Source organism: Marmota monax, unplaced genomic scaffold (genome assembly GCF_021218885.2).
Source record: "Marmota monax isolate L192 unplaced genomic scaffold, Marmota_monax_Labrador192_F-V1.1 WCK01_AAM20220418_F8-fsc00095, whole genome shotgun sequence".
Taxonomy (NCBI): Eukaryota; Metazoa; Chordata; class Mammalia; order Rodentia; family Sciuridae; genus Marmota; species Marmota monax.
This window is the reverse complement of record NW_026695244.1, coordinates 220,844-243,978: the sequence shown is the minus strand read 5'-3', so window position 1 is coordinate 243,978 and position 23,135 is coordinate 220,844. Positions and strand designations below refer to the sequence as shown.

The window sequence follows — 23,135 nt, the reverse complement described above, 5'->3', positions numbered from 1 at the left end:
TGAGGACATTTAATGAGAATAGAGGGACAGTGACTAAGCCAAGAAGTCTTAATTTTAATGGCCAAGGATAAAACCTCCAGAGGTAATAAGGAAAACAGCCAGAGAGAAAAAAAAAAAAAAAAAAACCAAGGTGTCAGAGAATCCAAGAGTAGCGTATTTTTAAGGAAGAAAGAATAATAGTCTGCTGTGTCAAATGTTGCTGAGAGGCCAAAAAGATGAAGATTGAAAATATCTGTGGGATTTAGGAATATGGAATTCCTTAGCAGAATGACATATAACAGGAGCAGTAGCTAGGTTGGACTATGTGGAGTGATAAGTGAAGAAACAGATTATATATATACACATATATAGACAGTGCTCTCTCTGGAAAGATAACAGAGTAGGGCAATAGTTGGAGAGGAATGAAGGAACCTAATGAAATCTATTTTAAAAGAGAGATACCTGAATGTGTTTAAAAGCCCGTGGAAAGAATCTTATTGAAAGAGGAAAAAAGAACAGAGAAATCAGGAATCAGGTTATGGAGAAGGCAGGAGGATAAAGGATCTAAAGCTCAGTGAAGAAAATATCTACCCACCTACTCCACTCTATTTAGTTTTTCTTTCCTGGTAAAATGGTTTAACTATAACTCAATGTTTTAAAATACATAAATATGCCTGTTTGTCCTTTTGCCTTTTTATATTTTGGTATTTCTTAAAACACTATATCAAAGAGTCAAATCCATTTCATTAATGGTGTTCTTGTGTCTTTTAGGGAACTGATGGAGTAGAATATTTGTTAATTCCTGTTGACAATGGAACATTGATTGATTTCTTGGAAAAGGAAGAAGAGGAGGCTTGAAGCTATCTTTTGCTCTTGAATCTTCCATTGGAAGGGTTGTCGTACCCAGCTGCCACTCTAGTCAAAAGTGTTGTGTTTACATCCAACATTAGATTATTTTTCCAGCATATAATAAGATTCAACGTTAGGAGAGGATATGTCATCAATTAGATCTTTTGATTAGCCTGGCTGGTGTACCATCTCTAGTACTATGCAAGTGGTCCTTGAGTTGCAGAAAATGTGCCTTTCACTCATTACCTCTCTGGAGACTTCTTGCTGGAATGATCAGTGTGCTCAGGGACTATTTGGAACTGGATGCTTTTGAATTCTTTTCTACTAAAGATATTATTCCTAATTTTTTGAGGGCCTTTTAACACTCCTGGAGCTGATTGTAAGTGTGCTTGTTCCAGAGCACAGAAGTACAAAGACAGGCATCACAGAAGTGTGTTCTTTGTTTCGGAACAGATGAGTGGAGACAATAGATCATTTCTTGCTGTTTGTGAAATAATTTAAGAAAAGGTCTGGGGGAGAAGAAGTAGGTGATCTGCCTTTCTCCTTTTGAATTTAGGCTACATACTTGGTAGGGGGGTAATACTATTCAGTTGGGAAAGTGGGATAAGCATAAGGACGGTATAGGGTATATACCCAACTTAGAAAACACATCAACTATAGATCATATTTGGAAAAGTCATTATCTTAGCCATGACCTTGACCTTTATGATACAAGTGAGAAGCCAGGCTAAAGAAACTGAATCCTGACTTACATTTTAGTTATTGTTTTCAGAACACAAAATAAAACATTTCATTATTCTTGTATATTCACAATAGTGTATTAGTAGTTGGCTGAAAATGTTGGTTTCTCTGTCAAGCAGACATTGATCTCATTGTAAGATACTTCAATTTTTTGTTAAAGTGACAATTTCAAGCCTCCTGGATATTTACAAAAGCTTTTCTTATTATCTATAAGCTGACAACAGTGGTCAAGCTTAGCTTATAGATTACACAAACACCCTGAAATTTGTCACACCTGAAAATGAAATTCATTTAAATATCATTGTAATAAAGTCTTCAGTGCATCAGTTTTTCTTGTTTCTTATCCTGTAAACCTTTTTCATGAAAATATTTCAAGAAATATTTGGAAGTTTTTTCATATAATTAATTTCATGTTAAGTCCACTTATTAAGGATTTAGTCTCATATATAACTACTAACCAAAATATGTGAACAAATTTATACCTGAATATGAGATTAAATAATTTAATAGTACCAAAGGATATTCAATGAAAATGAATTTCTTTCCCATTTCCTAATCCCTGGTCCTTTAGGTAACCACTGATAGCAGTTTCTTAAGTATTCTTCCAGAGGTAATCTATGCACATGTAACAATATGTCTTTCTCTTTCAAAAACATAATGGTAACTAATGTACTTGCTGGTTTGCACCTTGCTTTTTTGCTTAATATCTAGTTTTGACAACTGTTAACAGTATAAAAACTATATAAAACCTTTAATAATCTAATGTGCAAATTTTTGCATTTGCCTTTAAATATCTACTGGTTTATTTTTGTAATTTTTGTGTTTATACTATTTGCAAGCAGTATGTGTCAATAGAATTTACTATTAATAAAAATCCAATTTGGATAGAATCACCTTTTTAAATTTATAGTGCTGTTTTCTTACTAAAATATCTCAAAGTAGTGTCAAAAAATTTTTTGAGTTCATCTGACAAAACACTGATGATCTTGGCAGAAACATCATATGTTCATCATTAACTTGTGTCAGCATCATTGGTTCCTTAAGGTCCAGCAGTTATGTCCTGGCTACTCTCCCTCTTCCCCACTGATGGTGATTGGGGCTCAGCGGTAGAGTGCTCGCCTAGCATGTGCAAGGTGCTGGGTTTAATCCTCAGTACTACATAAAAATAAATAAATAAAATAAAGATACTGTGTCCAACTACAACTAAAAAAAAAAATTTTTAAAGAATATCCAATCATAAACACATTCTTTGACCCATTAACCATTTCTAGAGCTCTATCCAAGAAAATTACCAAAACCTCCAACTAAATGAGATATTGCCATCATCACAGATGAAATCACATCATTTTTGTGTGCTCAAAAGAAAAAAGGGTTTAAGAGTCACTGAACCCAAGCTTGCTTTTTTTTTGACACAGGGCAACCCAGGAATGCTTACCCACTGAGCCACATCCCCAGCCCTTTTTATTTTGAGACAGACAGGGTCTCACTAAGCTGCTGAGGCTGGCATCAAACATGGAATCACCCTGTCAGCTTGCTGAGTTGCTGGGATTACAGGTGTGCACCATTTTGTCTGGTTCCAGGCTTTCTTCTTCTGTAGCTACATGGCTATACCTTCCTGCCTCCTGCTCACCCCTTACCCTGCCCCAGGGACATTTTATCACTTATCTACATTCCTAGTGCTTTTAATTTTATTTACTTATACTGAGGATTGAACCCAGGAGCGCTTAGTCACTGAGCCACATCCCCAGCCTTTTTAATATTTAGAGACAGGGTCTTGCTGAGTTGCTGAGGCTGGCTTTGAACCCTCCATCCTCCTGCCTCAGCCTCTGAGCCACAGGTATTAACCAGGTTTGTGCCACTGTGCATGGCTGTTCCTTTTATTTTTTTGAGACAGGGTCTCACTAAGTTACTTAGAGCTTCAGAGTCGCGGAGGCTGGCCTTGAATTTGTAATCCTTCCGTCTCAGCTTCCTGAGGCAGTGCCTCTTGCTTTCTAAGTAATTAATAATGAACTAATTACTTGGGCTTTCCAGTATATGGTGATATTTCTCTCCCATGTACATTTGTTCAAGCTGTTCCTAGTGACTGAATTCTAATCTACTCCCAGGAAACCTTCCCTAGCTTATAATTACCATCCAAATTTCTGATCTGTGCTACCCCCATGTGTTTTAGGCCCACCATATAGAAGGCAAATGATGACTGACTGGATCAAATACCATTAGATAATCCCTCAAAGGTGGTCTACTAACTAATTCTCTCCATTTTGATAGTGTTGATCATCCCTTTGAAGCTTTCTCCTTGGTTCTGACACTACCCATTCTTTCCTCACCCTCTTTTCTTGGCTCCTCCTCCATTTATAATTGGGGCACTTCACAAGACTCAGGCCTAACATTATTTCTTCAATGGATCAGAGTTAGAGGAGAGCCACTGAACAATTTCTAAGTTAGGATCCTAAGTGCTTGGGGAGATAGATTGGTTAGAAAAAGTAACCTACAAAAGGAATGTAAAATCCAATGTGTTGGACAATACTTTAATAAAAGATCTGCTTTTATCATTATCAAAGCAACTTGCTCAGAAGAAAAATTGTAAATACTTTTCAACATACTATCCAAAGAAAAATCACAGCAAAAATGGGTTTCTTCCAGGCTGCTTCTATCAATTTCATTGTAAATGTGTTTAAGAAGTGATTAAGCCAGAGGGTTTGGTGCCAGACTGCCTGCATTAACTCCACCATTTCCTAGCTAAGCAGCCTTGGGAAAATTACTTAACCTGTGTCAGTTTCCTCAACTTTAAAATGAGTATAATACCTATATGCTTGTTTATAAAGATTGAAAGTTAATATTTACAAAGGACTCAGCAGAGCACCTGGCATAAAATTAATACGGTATCATCAATATTATTTTGAGAGACAAGCATCATTTTGTATACTAATAAAATTACACATAAGTCACCTGGAGAAGCAATAAATTGAAAAATGTTCACTTTAACAACAAAAAAGGCAAAACAAATCCTGACACGCATTTGGGAGATTTGAATCTAGGTGGATCTAGGAATAGTTACACATAAGTAGACCTTACCACCACAAAGAGGCTGCTTCCTATAAATAAATATTCAAACCCAAGTTTTTAAAGCTTATGTAAATATATTTTTTCAAAGGCATAAACAGTGGTTTATTTAAGAAAGCAGATACATATTTAAGGGAGAGTAGGGGCAATGTGATGCCTTTGGAGTAAAGTGAGAAATATGCACTCAAGGAAGAATGTGGACTATCACCAGAGGGGGGAGAGAGCAACCCATTGGTGTGGGATGGTAATATTTACAAAAATCTTTGTATTTTTAAAGCTCTGCAAAGGCAGAAATTTCTAGATTGGCATATCCTATCTACAGTTTAATACAATGATTACTTGAGCTAATTCCCAAGAATGTTAAGTAAACATAATTTAGTAATTTTTTTATAGAGTTCTTTAATATGGTAGTTACATTTCAGTTTTTACCTTATGAGCTATAAAACATTTGGTGAACCAGATTAACAAATCAAAGATGATAATACATTCTAAGATTCTCCTTTGGAAGTATCCCAATACCACTAACTTAAGTTATACATCTGAGTTTCGATCCAAATGATTTTTAGATTGTGTCATCCTTATGTTCCTGTATGTGTTATACAACACAAAGTGGGTCCCTGTCTGTCTCTGAGAGGATAATATCAACCTTATTCTCCAAGTGCACACGCAGCATATCTTGAAGGTCAGAAAGAAAGCCTCGTTCAGTGTTGCTGTGTTCACAAAGGATGACATTTATTCCTTGGGAAGTAGCATGCAAAACATCATGATGAGACATTTCACCTAACAAAAAGGAAAAAACAAATACTTAAATATTAGACATGAAATTCTGTATGAAGTAAATGTAATACATGTAACTACATATAAATATAGAAAACTATAGTTTTCTTACATGACCCTCAGTGTGAAAAGAGGCCATCCCACTGAAAATTCTCTTACTTCCTCTGGGAAGACCCCAAGCAAGTCAGTCAGCTTTATATCAATATAATAAAATAACTGACACAGCCTATTTAGGAAGAGGTTTATTTATTTCAAAATTTTGGAGATTCAGGCCAAATGGCTTAGTGCAGGCTCTATAGTGAGGGCCATCCCTTGGATGCATCATCTCCTGGTGTGGATGGTAATGGTAGGAGCTTATGTGGGATCAAAAAAGTGGTCACACCTCAAACTTAGAGCAGGGAAGACATCTCGGGCACCAGGCTTCCTCATTTTACAACAATCCTCACAAGAGAACTCAAGGGATCACACAAGAACTACCTTCTAAGACCACACCTCCAATGACCCAAAGACCTGCTAGGCCCCACTTCCCAAAGGTTCCTTCACCTCCCAATAATACCACTCTCAGGACCAAGATCCTAACACACGAACCTTTGGGAGCACATAAAGCACATTAAATCATAGCAGTAAATCTCTAATCTAGTATATCCAACCAAAACCATATCTGTAAGAACACACACTGAAAGTGTTTTCACAATAAAATAAATGACCACTGCTAAGTAAAACAACACTTTCAGGAAGTCCCCTTCTTAGAAAAGCAATAAACACCTAAAGGGAAAATCACAGGTATACTTCCCCCAAGTTCCTCTTATGAGTTATGAGCACCAATATTTTCACAATCAACCCCAGTCTAATCATAAGGATGAAACAAGTTTAAAGATATTTCTAGATTTATTAAAAAAAAAAAAAAAAAAAAAAAACAAGCATAGTATCCTTTATACAAAATGCTGGGCTGGGTGTGGTACAATAGCACACACCTGTAATTCCAGCAGCTTGGGTGGGTAAGGCAGGAGGATTGCCGGTTCAAGACAGTCTAAGCAACTTAGCAAGGTGCTAAGCAATTCAATGAGACCCAGTCTCTAAATAAAATACCAAAAAGGGCTAGGGATGTGCTTCAGTGGTTAAGTGCTTCTGAGTCCAATGCCCAGTACCAAAACAACAACAACAAAAAAAACAAAACCAGGGGACCAGAAATGTTGAAGTGTTTTAGATTTGGGATTTTCAATATGGAAATATTTACATAAATATGTAAGATATCTTAAGGATGGAACCCAAGACTAAATAAGAAATATTTCACATACCTTATACACATGGCATGAAAGTAGTTTTATATAATATTTTAATACAACTGTGTTTTGACTGTGACCTGTTACATGAAGCTAAGTGTGGAAGTTTCCATTTTGGCATCATGTCAGTGGTGCTCAAAAAGTTTTATATTTGGGGGCACTTTGGATTTTTAAATTGGGGATACTCAACATGTATTTTTCCTTGACTAATGCAAAATTCCTAGAAGTTCTGATGTTATTGGTAGAAGATCTTTTATAAAATTATCACATCTAATGTTTTAATGAACTATTAAAATACCACTTTGTGATCTTCTGGGAGGATTGAACACAGGGGTACCCTACCACTAAGCTACATCCTGAGTCCCTTTCATTTTGAGACCCAGCCTTGATAAGTTGCTGAGGGCTTGCCTTTAACTTGCTGTGATCCTTCTGCCTCAGGCTTCCAAGTACCTATGATGTATACGCATGTGCTATCTCATCAGGATATTTGTGAGCAAATGATGACTTTAAATTTGATAGCAAAAATATAGTGTACACAATTTGGGATGCTTATAAAAACATAATTTTAAACTATATTTACATAGCCATAAATTAAGAAGAAAGTTTTTTTAGGGAGAAAATGAGTGGTTTTATTTACAATGATTTTCAATTCTCTACCAATATGTATCATTTCACTATTAGATGTAGTTTGTTTTCAAGAACCTTTTTAAAAATCTTACTCTATAAAAGTGAAAATAAAGTAAAAGTAGAAAAAGACACTAAAGTGACAGGGTTGGAAGCCATGTTTTAGGGGAAGACAGCCTGGCTGCCCAGAATATCATGAACTCACAGGCTAGAGAAAGCACAAAAGTGGGAAAATAAGGAGGACCCTGTATTAAGAATAGAGGCCAAAGGAAAGAAAAGCCTGGCACAGTGGGAAAGAATAAGCAAAAGGAGAGTAAAAGAGACAAACGAGAAATAATTTGGTTTGTAACATGACAGCTTCCATTTGCTGATCTTTACAGTATTTTACCCATAAAGACCTAACACAATGCTATAAGGACAAAGCTGAGGAACTATTCCAGACTGAAGAACATGGATCAGCAAAAAAAAAAAAAAAAAAAAAAAAGCTATCGTGCATGATGGCGGTGTAATCCCAGGGGCTCAAGAGGCTGAGGAAGAAGGATCACAAGTTTAAAGTCAACCTCAAAACTTAGTGAGACCCTGTCTCAAAATAAATAAAAAGGGCTGACGATGTAGCTCAGTGGTAGTTCAATCCCTGTCCTCCCCAATCCCGGTCCCCACCCCCCCACTAAAAAAAGAAATTCTATAAATTTTGATCAACCAGAAAATTTTAATATGACTGCATATAATATATGTTTTAACAATATTAAATTGACAAACTCAATAATTTTTCATAGTTATATAAAAAAATATCTTTGTTCTTAGATTATTTATTGAAGGGTAAAGTGGTATCACATCTTTGATTTACTATAAAATGGTTTGGAAGGAAATACATAAATATATATGTGGATACATATTTTATCATACTAACACATTATACATACATATACAGGGTGAGCATCACTAATTTGAAAATGTGTAACTTTTTTCAATGCTGCCAACATGATGCCACAAGTAGATGATTCCACACCTGACCTCAAATAATGGTTGTAATCAATATGGAGATATACTAAGAATAATGTATAAAATTACCTTCAGACCATGTTGATAAAATGCATATGAAACATGAATAAATTCTGTGTTCCAGGGCTGGGGAAATAGCTCAATTGGTAGAGTGCTTACCTCAAATGCACAAGGCCATGGGTTCAAACCCCAGTACCACCAAAAAAAAAAAAAAATTCTGTGTTCCATCCCTAAGATATCAACTCATTAAGTATATGCAAAATTCCAAAATCCAAAATATTCCAAAATTCCAAAACACTTCTTATTTCAAGCAGTTTGGATACTTACCCTGTATATACATATTCACACACATGAATGTAATATGTACATAATGTATACATAAAGAATGTAAAACTGTGCCAGGTGTGGTGGCACATGTCTCTAATCCCAGCTGAGGCAGGAGGATCATGAGTTCAAAGCCAGGCTTAGCAAAAGCAAGACTCTAAGTAACTCAGTGAGATGCTGTCTCTAAATAAAATACAAAATAGGGCTGGGGATGTGGGTCAGTGGTTGAGTGCCCCTGAGATCAATCCCTAGTACCCACCCCCGAAAAAAAACCGAATGTAAAAATATGACAAAATGTGTAACCATTAGTAATCTAGGTGGAGGGCATACAGGAGTTTATTACACTATTTTGTACCTTTTCTATGGGTCTGAAATGCCTTCAAGTAAAAAGTTAAAATTATTATTATTATTATTATTACTTTTGTAGTTGTAGATGGGCATAGTGCCTTTAATTTACTGGCTTTTTGTTTTTTTTTTATGTGCATGCTAGGCAAGCGCTCTTCCACTGAGCTACAGCCCCAGCCCAAAATTAATTTTTTAAATAGGCACATGTCATACTATAAGATAATCAGTTAAATCGCCTATATATTGAAAGTTTATTTCAATCTGGCATGAATATGTGTGAAAATGAAGGTTCTAAAAATCTTATATTTTTAGAAGAATAGTAAATAGGGTAATGGTCAAATACATTTTCAATTTATTGTCTCAGAGCAATCACATCAGACTTGCTCAGACACTGCACCTCTCTACATCTGGATGTCATGACACTGGAGTGCAGCACCCTTTGTGAAACAGTGCACTAGGTAATACGGCCTGGATTTGGGGCAGGACAGGCATAGAAGAAGCCACAGGAATGGTCAGAGGGTGAAGACCATACAATCCAGCTCCAGAAGTAGGAAAACAATTCTTTGACTTACTTTATGCTAAATTCAAGGAGGAGCAGAGGTGAAAATACAGTTGGTAGCAACAAGTGTACAAAGCGTGGCCTCCAAACACCTCCAAATCCTTTGAAGGAATGATAGGCTAAGTTTGGTCATATTCCTTAGTAGTAACTAGGTCAAAAAATTCTTTCAATAAAAATTAACCCGGGGCTAGGGATATAGTTCAGTTGGTAGAGTGCTTGCCTTGCATGCACAAGGCCCTGGGTTCAATCCCCAGCACCACAAAAAAAAAAAAAAAAAGTAACCAGTATCTTTTAGGTTGTATCTCAAGGACAGAGTAGAAAGCCTAGAAGTCAGACAAATAATCATGTACTGTCCAACTGAAATGTACATTAGAGGTCAAGAACAAAGGATTAGGACTCCAAGAGGGGCAGGAGCAAAACAATGTCAGCAAAAGCTTTACAGAGGAGATCTCTGGGTTTATCATCACAAGTACAAAGAAAAGGACAAGGAAAAGGTATTCTAGGCAGAGAAAAGAGCATAAGAAAAGGATATATGGCAAAGGATGCAATGTCTTAGTCTTCACTAAGACAGATGAATAAAATCATCAAGCCAGCTGTGATGGCGCATGCCTGTAATCCCAGCATCTTGAGAGACTAAGGCAGGAGGATTTCGAGTTCAAAGCCAGCCTCAGCAATGGTGAGGTACTTAGTAACTCAGTGAGACCCTGTCTCTAAATAAAATACAAAATAGGGCTGGAGATGTGGCTCAGTGCCCCCGAGTTCAATCCCTGGTCCAAAAAAAAAGGAAATCATCAAAGGCCTTAAAACCTGGATAATAACACTATCAAATTTGTCCTTTCAAGTTAATTTTGAGCTGGGCATGGTAATGCACTCCTGTAATCCCTGAGGCTCAGGAGGGTGAGGCAGGAGGATTGCAAATCCAAAGCCAGCCTCAACAATTTAGAGAGTCCCTAAGTAATTTAGCTATACCCTGTCTCAAAATAAAAAATAAAAAGAACTTGGAGCTGGGGTTGTGGCTCAGTGGTAAAATGCTCGCCCAGCACATGTGAGGCTCTGGGTTTGATCCTCAGCAACACATAAAAATAAATAAATAAAGTTATTGTGTCCAACTAAAAAAAATTCTTAAAAAAAAAATAAATAAATAAAAATAAAAAGAACCAGGGATGTGGCTCAGTTATTAAGCACCTCTGGGTTCAATCCCTGGTACCAAAATAAATAATAAATAAATCATAAAAAAGAATTGGGGGTGGAGCATAGGAAGATAAGATTAAAGGCTTGAGACAGTATATCAGGTAGCAGATGATGCCTAGAAAAAAGGAAAAAGGTTCTAGAAAGACTTTGGCAGTTGAACTGATAGGACTTGCTGACTAGCTATGGGGCTGAGTAAGAGGAACCATTTTCACTAGTTGCACTTTAGTCTCAGCTTCTTGGTTGAGACAAGAGGATCCACTGAGCCTAAGAGTTCAAGGCCAGCCTAGGCACCAGAAGGAGATCTATCCCTGGAAAACAAAATTTTTTTTTTTTTTTTTTTTTTGGTACTGGGGATTGAACTCAGGGAAACTTGACCACTGAGCCACATCTCCAGCCCTATTTTGTATTTTATTTAGAGACAGGGTCTCACTGAGTTGCTAGTGCCTCACAGTTGCTGAGGCTAGCTTTGAACTCACAATCCTCCTGCCTCAGCCTCCTGAGCTACGGGGATTACAGGTGTGCATCACTACACCCAGCCAAAATAAATTCTTTTTTAAAAAAGGGAGGAGCCATTGTCAAGGTAACAAAGTGTTCTATTAACTGACATGATATTGGAGAGAAATCAAGTTGAGGAAGAAAGTATACTACAAAAATGCTCTATCAATTTTTGATAAACTAATAATAAATGATTAAATTACTTCTATCCTACACCAAGAATACAGTGTGCCCCCAATTCTTGTATAGTTCCTATGTAGTTCAAGTTCAAAAAATATTAGACATTTGTATTCAGTACTGTTCTAAAATCTGCTATTTCTGAATTTGTAAAAAAATAAAGCAAGGTTGAGAAAGAGAGCTTAAGGCTGTCCTACCTGTGAGGTAAAGGTCAGCCTCTATCCCCTGCAGAACGCTGCTCCCAGATCCAGCACACAGGGCCACGACTTTGATTTCGGATTCTTAAAGAAAATTGGAAAGAGAGATCAATATTTCATAAAACCCTTTCACTTTAATATTATAATTTAAATATTACAATTTATATATTTGTATTATATAAATATATAATATTTATATATTTGTATAATATACATTAATATTATCATTTATAATATTATAATTACCCAATGTAATGCAGATTACATTCCTGTTATCATCATCAGTATATGAATCATGCCTGCTGAATTAAAAACATTTGGGGGGAGGGCGGTTACCAGGGATTGAACTCAGGGGCACTCAGCCACTAAGCCACATGCACAGGCCTATTTTGGTTTTATTTAAAGACAGGGTCTCACTGAGTTGCTTAGTGCCTCACTTTTGCTGAGGATGGCTTTGAACTTGCAATCCTCCTGTCTCAGCCTCCCAGCTGCTGGGTTTACAGACATTCACCACCATGCCCAGCTTAAAAACATTTTTAATATAGGCAACTAATCCTTAATGAACCCAAATCATAGCTTTGGATGTGGCTTCACAAGCCTACAAAACTCTGAATAGTACTAATGGTGCAGCTCTAGGCTTTGTTGCAATGCTGTCAGGTCAAGTAATTTCACCTGGATCAACAGTGAAAAAGATGGCAGCACTAGCTCTCCTTTCAGTTTCTTTCGAAGCTAAGAAACTAAAAGGGTCAGCTGGAAAGAGGATTGCTATCAGTGGATTTGGAAAATATGTTTAATACAGTATTTAGCCTCAAAGATCAGCTTCTGAAAAGTGAAATGACAGACATTTTCAAGCCAAAATCCTCTTAGGTTCCTATGAGCACTCACCCCAGGTTAACGTATGGTATCAAAGTAGGGCTGTGAGGTTGGATAGAAACCATACTCCATCCATCATTCATTTTCTTTGGAACTTATTCTCAGGAGTCATTTGATTTAACTGTGCCTTTAGGTAAGTTACTTATCTCTCTGAGCCTCTATTATTACTCCTACAAAATGGGAGTAATAATACCTTCCTCACAGTCAACACCACTACCATTTACTCTAAAGTGTGCAAGTCACACTGTGCCATGTCACATGGATTACACTAAAACATAAGTTATTTCATCATTAATGCAGTCTTTATAGCTGAGGCCACCAGGGCACAGAAGAGTCAAATAACTTGTCAAAAGTCACAAAGCAGGGGCTGGGGATGTGGCTCAAGCGGTAGCGCGCTCGCCTGGCATGCGTGCGGCCCGGGTTCGATCCTAAGTACCAATACAAACAAAGATGTTGTGTCCACCGAAAACTAAGAAATAAATATTAAAATGCTCTCTCTCTCTCTTTAAAAAAAAAAAAAAGTCACAAAGCAAATAGAAGAAACTGGAACCCAGGTTGTCTGACATCAAGATCCACACCCATAACCACTGTGCACCTGTTTTTGCAGTGGGAGCTCACATACTTAGAACAGACACTCATTATAGTGCTGCCCCTCACTGCAGCTATCCCATAAATGTCTCATCATTATATTTGTTCCCAAAGTACTGGGAAAAGATAGAAGAGAAGGCATTAGCTACAGAATCAGTAACTGAACGTCACTAGATCAATTTTAAAATTTAAATATAAAATATCACCCTTCTTGCAAAGTGTCAAAATTTATATTGTTATTGTAGCAGTCATGAGTCCAGCTCTCATCCTGGCATATGATGGGACTGCACTTTATGTCCTCTCTGGGTTTTATTGGATAGTGTTACTAATTCTGGACACTGGACTGAGCAGACCTAACACATAACATTTCCAACCTGTTATTCTTAAATAATGACTTAACACCCTTCTCTCTTTCTCTCTGTGCAACAGCAATTGGTCCTATAATGAACAGACTTCCCCTGCTGACTTGTGATGAACATGGTAGGACTAAGAAATCTCACTGTTTAAGCCAGTGAGTTGTATTCCACAGTAACCTAGCCCACACTGATCAACAAAGTAAGCCAATCATTTCCCATAAGCTGCTAACATGTTCTTTATCACTTATTAATAAAACCAAGAGTTTTAACCTTTGTCCATGGTCACCAATAGTGTATTGAATAAATGAAGGAGACATATTTACCTAAAGTCCTCCCTACACCAAGAGCTAAGCGAAGATGAGACAGTTTTAGGTGTCTTTTGATACGTTCAATCATGGTTGCCAGGGAGACAGATTCATCCAGTGTGCATAATCGCCCCATTCCAGTTTGTAGAAGCAAAGGCTGAAGAGAAACACAAATTAGAAGCACTTTCCATCAAGCCAGGTTTGATGGCTCACACCTATAATCCCAGCAACTTGAGAGGTTGAGGCAGGAGGATCACAAGTTTGAGGCCAGCCTCAGCATCATAGAGAGAACTTGCCTCAAAAAAACCCCCCAAAGACTAGCCAATATCAGTCCTAAAAAATAAACTTACAGAATAGTAAATACTAACTGAAATTTAAAAAAAATATGCACTTTATGAACTTACTGTAGCACACTCCAGGATAAAGTCAGGGGAGGCAAAAACATTCTGACTACTAGGAGTTTAGAGCCTTCCAAGAGGGCATATATTTAATTAAATAATCATAATAAAAGTGGGTTAAGTACAAGGTAGGTGCTATTGTTAGGGAACCACAAAGAAATGACAACTTAATTAAATAAAAATAAAAAGAACCAGGGATGTGGCTCAGTTATTAAGCACCTCTGGGTTCAATCCCTGGTACCAAAATAAATAATAAATAAATCATAAAAAAGAATTGGGGGTGGAGCATAGGAAGATAAGATTAAAGGCTTGAGACAGTATATCAGGTAGCAGATGATGCCTAGAAAAAAGGAAAAAGGTTCTAGAAAGACTTTGGCAGTTGAACTGATAGGACTTGCTGACTAGCTATGGGGCTGAGTAAGAGGAACCATTTTCACTAGTTGCACTTTAGTCTCAGCTTCTTGGTTGAGACAAGAGGATCCACTGAGTCTTGGGGTGAAATTTTAATTTAAGAAGGTCTAACACAGAATTGGGTCCTACAGAAAAACTAGAAAGGAGTTCAAAAGGGGTGATGTCAAGTGAAGTGTGGTAACAGAGGAGTAGAATGAGATGGGGAAGGGCATTCTAAACTGAAAGAACATGTACAAGGCATCAAAGGTGTAAGACAGCAGCACATTGTGAGGGCAGATCCAACAACAGAAAGTATAGCTGATGTGCACAGCAGATGCTGGGGAAGCAGAGGAGGCTGGAGCAGTAAGGTCTTCCTGTGTTGTGCTAAGAAGTCTTCTTAGGCCATAGCAGGTACCCAGTGAGGAGACTACTAATATCCCAAAGGAGGCAGATGAGAGTTTAGCTGTAGAAGCTCTCAGCTGATAGAGCTTATAAAGAGGAGAAACATTTTATAAATATGGGGATAGAATCTGCAGAGCTTGGATTTACAGGACAAAGGGAGAAGTTGTGGAAACTTGAAAATAATTTTTAAAAAAAAAGGATATAAAGGGGTGAGACAGAAATAAGGTCAATATTTTCATATAGTGGAGCCTGATGTCAGGTGCATGCCTGTAATCCCAGTGACTTGGGAGGCTGCCGCAGGAGGACCACAAGTTCAAGGCCAGCCTCGGCAACTTACTGAACCCTTGTCTCAAAATATAATTTAAAAAGGGTTGGGTAAGTTCTAGAACCAATGTAGGTGCCTGTAAACAGATAAATGGATAAAGAAAATATGTAATATTATACAATGGAATTCTACTCAGCCATGAAGAATGAAATTATATAATTTTCTAGTAAATGAATGACACTTGAGAACATCATGCTTCAGGAAATAAATCATACTCAGAAAATTAAGAGACTGAATGTTTTCTCGTTTGTGGAAGTTAGAGACAAATAAGAGAAAAAAAGGAGGTCGGAGATATGAAAATAAAAAGGCAAACAATGGAATGGACGAAGGTGATCAAGGGAAAGGGAAGAAGGCTGGGAAAGAGGAGCAGCTGCAGAATGAAACTGACCCACTTATATGCATATATGAATATATCTCAATGAACTCCCTTTTTATGTATATCTACAATACACCAATTAAATAAAAACAATAAACAAATAAGACAAGTAGAGTAGAGAAAGGAGATCAATGGGAAGAAGGAAAGGGAAAGGAGAAGTCCTGGAAACTGAGAATGAAAAAACAATGTTACATGTATTTATGATTATGTCAAAATGAACCCTATTATTGTATTAAAAACATTTTAAAAAAATAGAAAAAAAGACTGAAGATGTAACAGCACTTCCACAAGGCCCTGGATTCAATCCAATATACCCACACACACATACACATACAAAACTATATATATTAGATCTGAAATACTTGTGAGAAGCCAGGCATGGTGGCACACGCAGGTAATCCCAGCAGTTCCAAAGGCTGAGGCAGAAGGACTGCAGATTTAAGGCCAGCCTTAGCAATTTAGCAAGGTCCTAAACAATTTAGTGAGACCCTGTCTGTAAATAAAATATAAAAAAGGGCTGGGGATATGCTCAGTGGTTAAGCACCCCTGGGTTCAATCCCAGGTACAAAAAAAAAAAAAAAAGAAAGCATTCTGAGTCAGACAGTAAAGATAAAGGAATCAATATTATATGTATATCTGCCAAGTTAACAGAGTAAATGAAATGGTTTAAAGAAGGTAATAACAAAAACACAAAACCTATACCCCTCTAAGTAAGTCTGTGCCCCAGAGGAAATACCAATGTTTTCCTATTCTTGGAATATCTCCCTTTCTCAAATTAAATCCTCATCACGACTTTGCACTTTTTGTTCTTCTTTGTGTGTGTGTGTGTGTGTGTGTGTGTGTCTGTATATGTGGTACTAGAAATGAAACCCAGGGCCCAGGGCCTCACACATGCTAGGCAAGCTCTCTACCACTGAGCTATACCCCCAGCTCCTCCCTTTGTACTTCTTTTAGTAATTGTTTCTGGACTGTTGATCCAACAGTATAAAAATAAATTTGTTCAACAAAAATACAGAAAAATGAAATTCATCAAATGGTACACATTAAATAAGTGCAGTTCTTTAATTGATTTGGCCTCAATAAAGCTGTGAACAAATGCACATAATGTAAAATCAAATATAAAATACTTTTTCTTAAATATTTGTATAAATGTTGATGGACCTTTATTTATAGAATCGAAATCAGTGCCTCATTCTGCTAGGTAAGCTTTCTACTACTGAGCAACAATCCCGGTCCCATAAAATGCTTTTATTACCTTCTCCAGTGACAGAATTTCAGTCTTTTGATAAAGCTGTCTGTTCTGGGAGAGAAAAGCCACAACCTGCATCAAAGCCTTCTGAGTACAATTTAGACTGATGCGTGTTTGTTCTTCATTGTCAATCCTAGAAAAAAAATCACTCATTGGTTTGGGATAGAAAAAAATAATATATTTTTAAAATTCCACAGTTGACAAATTAGCTATGATAGAGCATAATTATATGAAACTAAGGATATGACCAACAAAACTCATTTCATCTCAAACCAATCCTTGTTCTAAAATTGTGTTTCTCAAACTGTAACATGCATCAGAATCACCTGGAGGAATAATTAAAACAGAGTACTGGGCCCTATTTCCAAGTTTCTGATTCAGTTAGATCTAGATGAGGTGCTGTGAATTTATCTAACAAAATGTCCTCAAAATTTAGGAGGTGGGGCTTGTTGAAGGAAGTGGGTCACTGAGGGCATAGCCTTAAAGGGTATATTTTGTCTCTGGCCCCTTTCTTTCTCTCTCTCTCACTCTCCCTTCCTCCCCCCTCAGTAATGCCCTAGAGCCTCCCTCCTCCCAAAAAATGGCACCAAAATGTTTTGATAATCACAGAATTCTAAAACTAAAGGACACCTTAAAATATAATCTGGGGGCTAAGGATGTGGCTCAGTGTTGAAGTGCTTGCCTAGCATGTGTGAAGTTCAATCCTCAGCACCACCAAAAAAAGAAAGAAAAGAAAACATAACCCGGAAGCATAGCTGCCAACATTGGAATCAACTGTGGTGCTTCAAAAGGACAAACAATAGCCGGGCCCCAATTAAATAGTAAAATCTAGATATGAACTGTAATATGGAAAAATTGAACTGAACTAAAAAGTCCATCAGTAAGAGAAAGAATGCTTAATGAAACTGCAATACATCATAATAAGCGACATTATACAGCAATTAAAAAAAGATTAATTAAAAAGAATGGTATAGACATAAATGAAAAGATCTTTTAAGACATGCTGTTAAGAAAGACAAAAAGAGCATACTATTTAACTAAGAAAACAATGTAAAATAAAACTATATATTTCTTCATGTCCTTGCATCTGTTTGAAAAGATACCCACTTCTCTATAAACAAATGAAAAGACAACTTGAATTAAAGATACTGGAATTGAGTAGAAGGAAGAGGGGACTATTGTATTGTTTCAATTTTTCATACCTCCTTTGTAGAATTAACTTTTCTTTTAATTTAAGTATTTATACAGTATTTAAAAATCGCAGAAGATATTCACAGCTGAAATCTTTGCAAAGTCCCAGGAATAATTTTTCTGGAGATTCTTAAAATTCTCTGGAAATACTCCAAGATATTTTCGATGACTTTACAATAAGGAATCAATACTTTTTAAAAAATCACTCATTAAGCCAGGCACACTGGCACACGCCTACAATCCCAAAGGCTCAGGAGGCTGAGGCAGGAGGATTGTGAGTTCAAAGCCAGCCTCAGCAACTTAGCAAGGCCCTAAAGCAACTTAGTGAGACTCCATCTCTAAATAAAATACAAAAAAATAATAATAATAATAATAATCACTCATTACAGAGATCATTTTTTGGTGTAACCTCATATAATGATTTCAATTTTAATAAAGAGTCATATTTATCATTATTTTTTAAACAACTGTTCAACCCTCACTCTGTATACCTTGCTTTTTCTTTGTCTTTTTTGGGAGGGGTTGTAATTCTGAACCTAGGGCCTTGCCCATGCTAGCCAAGTGCTCTACCACTGAGCTAAACCCCCAGATCCTACCACCTTTTCTGGTACTTCCACAGGTATCAGACTAAAAGAAAATCACCCCTCTCTGCCCTAAATAACTAAATAATTGACCTTATAAGAGGAACTTCAATGTATTTTTCTGTTCAAGTGTTTAAGGATCACTAATTTGCCAAGAACTGAGAAAAGCAAGCCTTATATTATTACTACATAATTAGGGTCTGTCTGCATTCTCTAAAGTAAAAAGAATTACCCCTAAACATTACCAGGAGGATTAGAAATACTACATGTAAAATGTATGGTATGATCCCTCCCAAGTGGAAAATATTCAATAAATATTACCATTTTAATTATTTTGAAAAGATTCCACAGTTCACCTTGTCTGGAATCCACAGGCACATGAGAAATACACAGCTTGTAAACCAATGCCAGGAAAATATAATTTGTTTCAAACCTAAGTATCAGAGTATAATGGTTTGTACCTGAAGACTCTTCCAGAGGCTCATGTGTTGAAGGATTAGTCCACAATGGAGCAGTGGGGACCTTTGGGAGATGACTGGATCATGAGGGCTCTGACTTTATCAATAGATTAATTCATTTATGGATTCATAACTCAATGGGCTATTGGGAAGTGGTAAAAATATTAGGAGGCGGGGCCTACTTGGAAGAAATGGATCACTGGGGTGGTATCCTTGAAGGGTATATTTTGGCCATGGCCCTGGCTCCTTCCTCTTTCTCTCTGCTTTGCTGTTGCCATGAGGGGAGCAGCACTGTTCCACTACTCTCTCCACCATGATGTTCTGCCTCACCATAGGCCCAGAAACAACGGAGCCCAGAAATTATGGACTGAAACTTCTGAAACCATGAACCAAAATTAATCTCTTTCTTTCTTTGATTTCTCTTAGTTATATTGTCATAGCAATAGAAAGCTAAGACAGAATTACAGACTTTGTAAGAAAGTACTTACCTCTAGATAGAGCAAAGGGGTGGGAGCGGAAGGGCGGGTGGCATAAGGGTAAAAAAGATGGAGGAATGAGATGGACACCATTACCCTAAGTACATATATAAAGACACAAAATGTGTGAATTTTATACAACCAAAGATGTGAAAAATTGTGCTCTATATGTGTAATATGAATTGTAATGCATTCTGCTGTCATATATAACAAATCAGAATAAAAAGTAAATTAAAACAAAGAAAGCACTTACCAATAAATACACTTACCAATAAATACACAGAAAAAAGAGAAAAATACATTGTACCTAGCAGAAAAAGAAGTGACCGAAACATCTCCAATTCCTTTCACTACAGACATGACTTTTTCCAGGTCTTGGGTGTGGTTAACACTAAATTCTATTCGATGAGTTCCTTCTGTAGGGTAGTTGGGAGCTTTGGAAGGATGTATAGGACTGGAGGTGCAAGCTCCTAGAAAAAAAATTGTGGAAAACTAAAGTTCTTGTTTGTTTTTCTTTTAAAATTAAAAAGTAAGATAAACTATTCTAGGCAAAATAAATGTATTTTTTAAGATTTGGACTGGGGATGTGGCTCAGTGATAGAGAGCTTGTCTGACATACACAAGGCCCTTAGTTCTACCATCAGCACCACAAAAAAAATACACTTTCATGTTTTTGTAATACACACGCACATATATACCCCTATAGTCTAAGGATTTGGTATGGACATACAAAATCAAATTCATTCCAAAAAAAAAAAAAAAAAAAATCAAACCAAGCACAGCGGTGCACACTTTTAATTCTAGCTACATGGTATGAAGATTGCAAGTTCAGGGGCAGCCTGGGCAACTTAGCCAAAGAAGAACTATCTCAAAATAAAAAATAAAAATGGCTGGGAATATATACAGTTCTGGGGTAGAGTGTCCTGGGTTCAATCTCTTGCACCACAAAGAGAGAGAGAGAGAAACATTATTGAATTATATTCCCGTATTTTAAATTTCAGAAAAATCTGGACAAGAAAGACTGACTTGTGGAATTTTTTTTTTTTTTTTTTTTTTTTTTTTAGGTGATACAGATTATCTATCTACTGCTTGGTAAATCTATCCATGTAAAATGTACCCATTTTTTCCAGGTGACAAATGTTCATAATCTGTTGAACACATTACTAGAGATGTTTCATCATAAAAGCTTTAGCCCACAATGACTTATCAAAAGTCACCCAAGGGGCTGGGATTGTGGCTCAGCGGGAGAGCGCTCGCTTTGCACAGGTGGGACCTGGGTTCGATCCTCAGCACCACATAAAAAGAAAGGCATTGTGTTGTGTCCATCTACACCTAAAAAATAAGTATTAAAAAAAAGTCACTCAAGAAAAGCTTATTAGAAAGTATTATCTTAAAATAACTTACAAAAATAAAGCTAAAACACATATGCTGAATTCCTTCATTACACTGGACATTATTAAACTCCGATGTCTCGGTCACTAACATACCAAGTATATCCTGGACAGGCCTCAGCTTTCAATTTCAATTCAAGCATTGTTTGAATGCCTGGGTTCTAGTCACTGCATCACATGAATGAAGAATTGTGAAGTTGCCTAACAATGATGAGTTCTTATGCTTTCCTTATTCATTAAGGATAACAATGTTTGGTTTTTCAAATGCAATTTAACGGCCAGACTTCAGCAACATTATTTTAGACATATAAAAATCAAATGATGTCCCCTCACCCCTAAAACAGTTAAAACTTTACTGGAAAGACATTTTAAAATTTCTAAGTATTTGTAGGAAAATGTTAAATATGAAAGAACAAGAGGCTTCTCACCAAGCCCTTTGGCCAACCAGTTGTTGACTCCCTGGGGTGCAGCATCATAGGCTGTGTGAGGAGAATAGATGCCAACCCTATTCTCCAGAGCCCGGATCACCAGGCGTTCCTTCCAGCTTTTCCAGGTTATCTGCTTCAAGGGTCGGAAGATAGGTGGATGGTAGGAGAGGATGAGATCTGCCTTCTTTTGCAGAGCCTCCTCCATTACCTCTTCCGTCAAGTCATTGGTCAGGAAGAGAATGTTTACAGTATGTGGTGGACTTGGTTCCACCAGTAATCCAACATTGTCCCAACTCTCAGCAAATGAGAGGGATGCAAAGTCATTCAAGGAGGAAAGAAGAGCCTTCAAATCCATGAAGGAACGGGAAGTAATGCAGATACCGGACTGGACAAGCTGGACTGTTGCGGGAACCAAGCGTACACAAGATGATAACATACAGAAATCAGGTAAAACTGAGTATCCGAAGTCAAAATACAGGAAATGGTACTCCAGAACACTTTAGGTCTGGACCTAAAAGGCATCAAAGCATGTGGGGAAAATATGTCATTATACAGACCTGGTTTCAAGTAGTGGCTCTGCCCCTTTCCAGCATAATGTAGCCTAAGTAAGTCATTAACGTCTGACAGCTTTTTTCTCATGTACAAAATGGAGACCCAACCTACACTGCAGGCCATCTGGACAAGCAAATAGATTAATATGTCACCTAGCAAAACCTCACATATAATATACTAATATACATTTCTTCCTCCTCCACTCTCCCCATACCTTGGTGATTTGTTTAAGTTTTGGATACTGGGGATACTACACAGTTTCATTTTCCCGCTAAATTACATTGCCAGTCCCTTTTATTTGGGGACAGGGTATTACTAAGTTTGTTTTGAACTTGCTCTCCTGCCTCAGTCTACCAATTTGCTGGGACCAAAAACATGCCCCACCAGGACTGGCTCATATCCTTATTTTTATTCTCCCCAACCTTGCTTCAACGACCCTCATCACCTCTCCATTACTCTTAAGTATTACCCTTCCGAACTCTCTTTAACTTCCTAAATAAAGCCTTTCTCCCTCCAACATAACATTGACATACTGTTATAATTCTTTTAGCTTCTATGCTAAAGCTACTGGAAAATAGGAACTATCTTTAATAAATCTCAGTATCATCAGGCATCAGCAATCCCAGTTCCTCGAGATTCTGAGGCAGGAGGATGGCAGATCACAAAATTAAAGCCAGTCTGGGCAACTTAGAGATACTGCCTCAAAATAAAACATAAAAAAAATCTGGGGATGTAGCTCAGTGGTAGAGTCCTACTGGGTTCAATCCCCAGTACCACGAAACGAACAAAACATAAAGCAGGGGATAGTGTAAGCGTAAGCCTTGTTTGCTATTGTTAGTAACATTAGTAGGGCGCTACAAACTACAAAATGTTCCCTCTACATCACTTCATCTACTTTCATTTCAGTGCCACCTCAAGCCCTTTCCAGGACAAGAGCCAGGTAGGGCAGCCGTTCTTGAGTCAGGACCAGCAAGTGTCTCTCGTATGCCGAAACAGTTTTCTTCCCTAATGTTCTTTCTCGGCAGCACTCCAAAACAATCACAACCAACCCTAACCACGACTTGAGGCAAAGAGCACAACTACCCCAGTAAGTTTTGAAATCGCCCACTACTCACCGGTTCCGGAAACTCTCCTGTACGTCACTTCCGGTACTGAGCTTATTTTCCTCCACGCGGCGCCGGGCGGAAGTG

At 37.4% G+C, this 23,135-nt stretch overlaps 2 protein-coding genes across 8 annotated transcripts in view; one reads left to right on the top strand and one right to left on the bottom strand.

The window, feature by feature from the left end:
- Orc2 (origin recognition complex subunit 2) overlaps positions 1–2,472 on the top strand; it is a 41,967-nt gene extending 39,495 nt beyond the window's left edge. For all 4 annotated transcript variants that reach the window (XM_046463040.2, XM_046463039.2, XM_046463037.1 and 1 more), the window contains one exon: positions 751–2,472. In XM_046463040.2, the coding sequence (XP_046318996.1) occupies positions 751–837 (87 nt within the window). In that variant the 3' untranslated portion in view covers positions 838–2,472. The remainder of the gene's footprint in view (positions 1–750) is intronic.
- A 2,215-nt stretch (positions 2,473–4,687) lies between these two features.
- Nif3l1 (NGG1 interacting factor 3 like 1) lies at positions 4,688–23,094 on the bottom strand. 4 transcript variants are annotated; one of them, XM_046463089.2, is made up of 7 exons: positions 23,061–23,094; positions 21,394–21,904; positions 19,882–20,044; positions 16,875–17,001; positions 13,747–13,885; positions 11,607–11,690; positions 4,688–5,412 (listed from the first exon to the last, which is right to left on the bottom strand). In XM_046463089.2, the coding sequence occupies exons 2-7, from the start codon at positions 21,827–21,829 to the stop codon at positions 5,228–5,230; spliced, it is 1,134 nt and encodes a 377-aa protein (XP_046319045.1). In that variant the 5' UTR covers positions 21,830–21,904; positions 23,061–23,094; the 3' UTR covers positions 4,688–5,227. The 4 variants fall into 4 exon arrangements, with proteins under 4 accessions (XP_046319045.1, XP_046319046.1, XP_046319043.1 ...); XM_046463090.2 differs by lacking the exon at positions 23,061–23,094 and adding an exon at positions 22,841–23,047; XM_046463087.2 differs by lacking the exon at positions 23,061–23,094 and adding an exon at positions 22,858–23,047.
- Between the last annotated feature and the right edge of the window lie 41 nt (positions 23,095–23,135).

Excerpts from the sequence above, each read along its gene's own strand:
- Nif3l1 (XM_046463089.2), bottom strand. The coding sequence starts at position 21,829 with ATGTTATCATCTTGTGTACGCTTGGTTCCCGCAACAGTCCAGCTTGTC. Across the intron at positions 13,886-16,874 it reads AAATTCTGTCACTGGAGAAG|CCTTTGCTTCTACAAACTGG; the intron begins GTAATAAAAGCA and ends GTTTCTCTTCAG. Across the intron at positions 11,691-13,746 it reads TGGTGTAGGGAGGACTTTAG|AATCCGAAATCAAAGTCGTG; the intron begins GTAAATATGTCT and ends ATTTTCTTTAAG.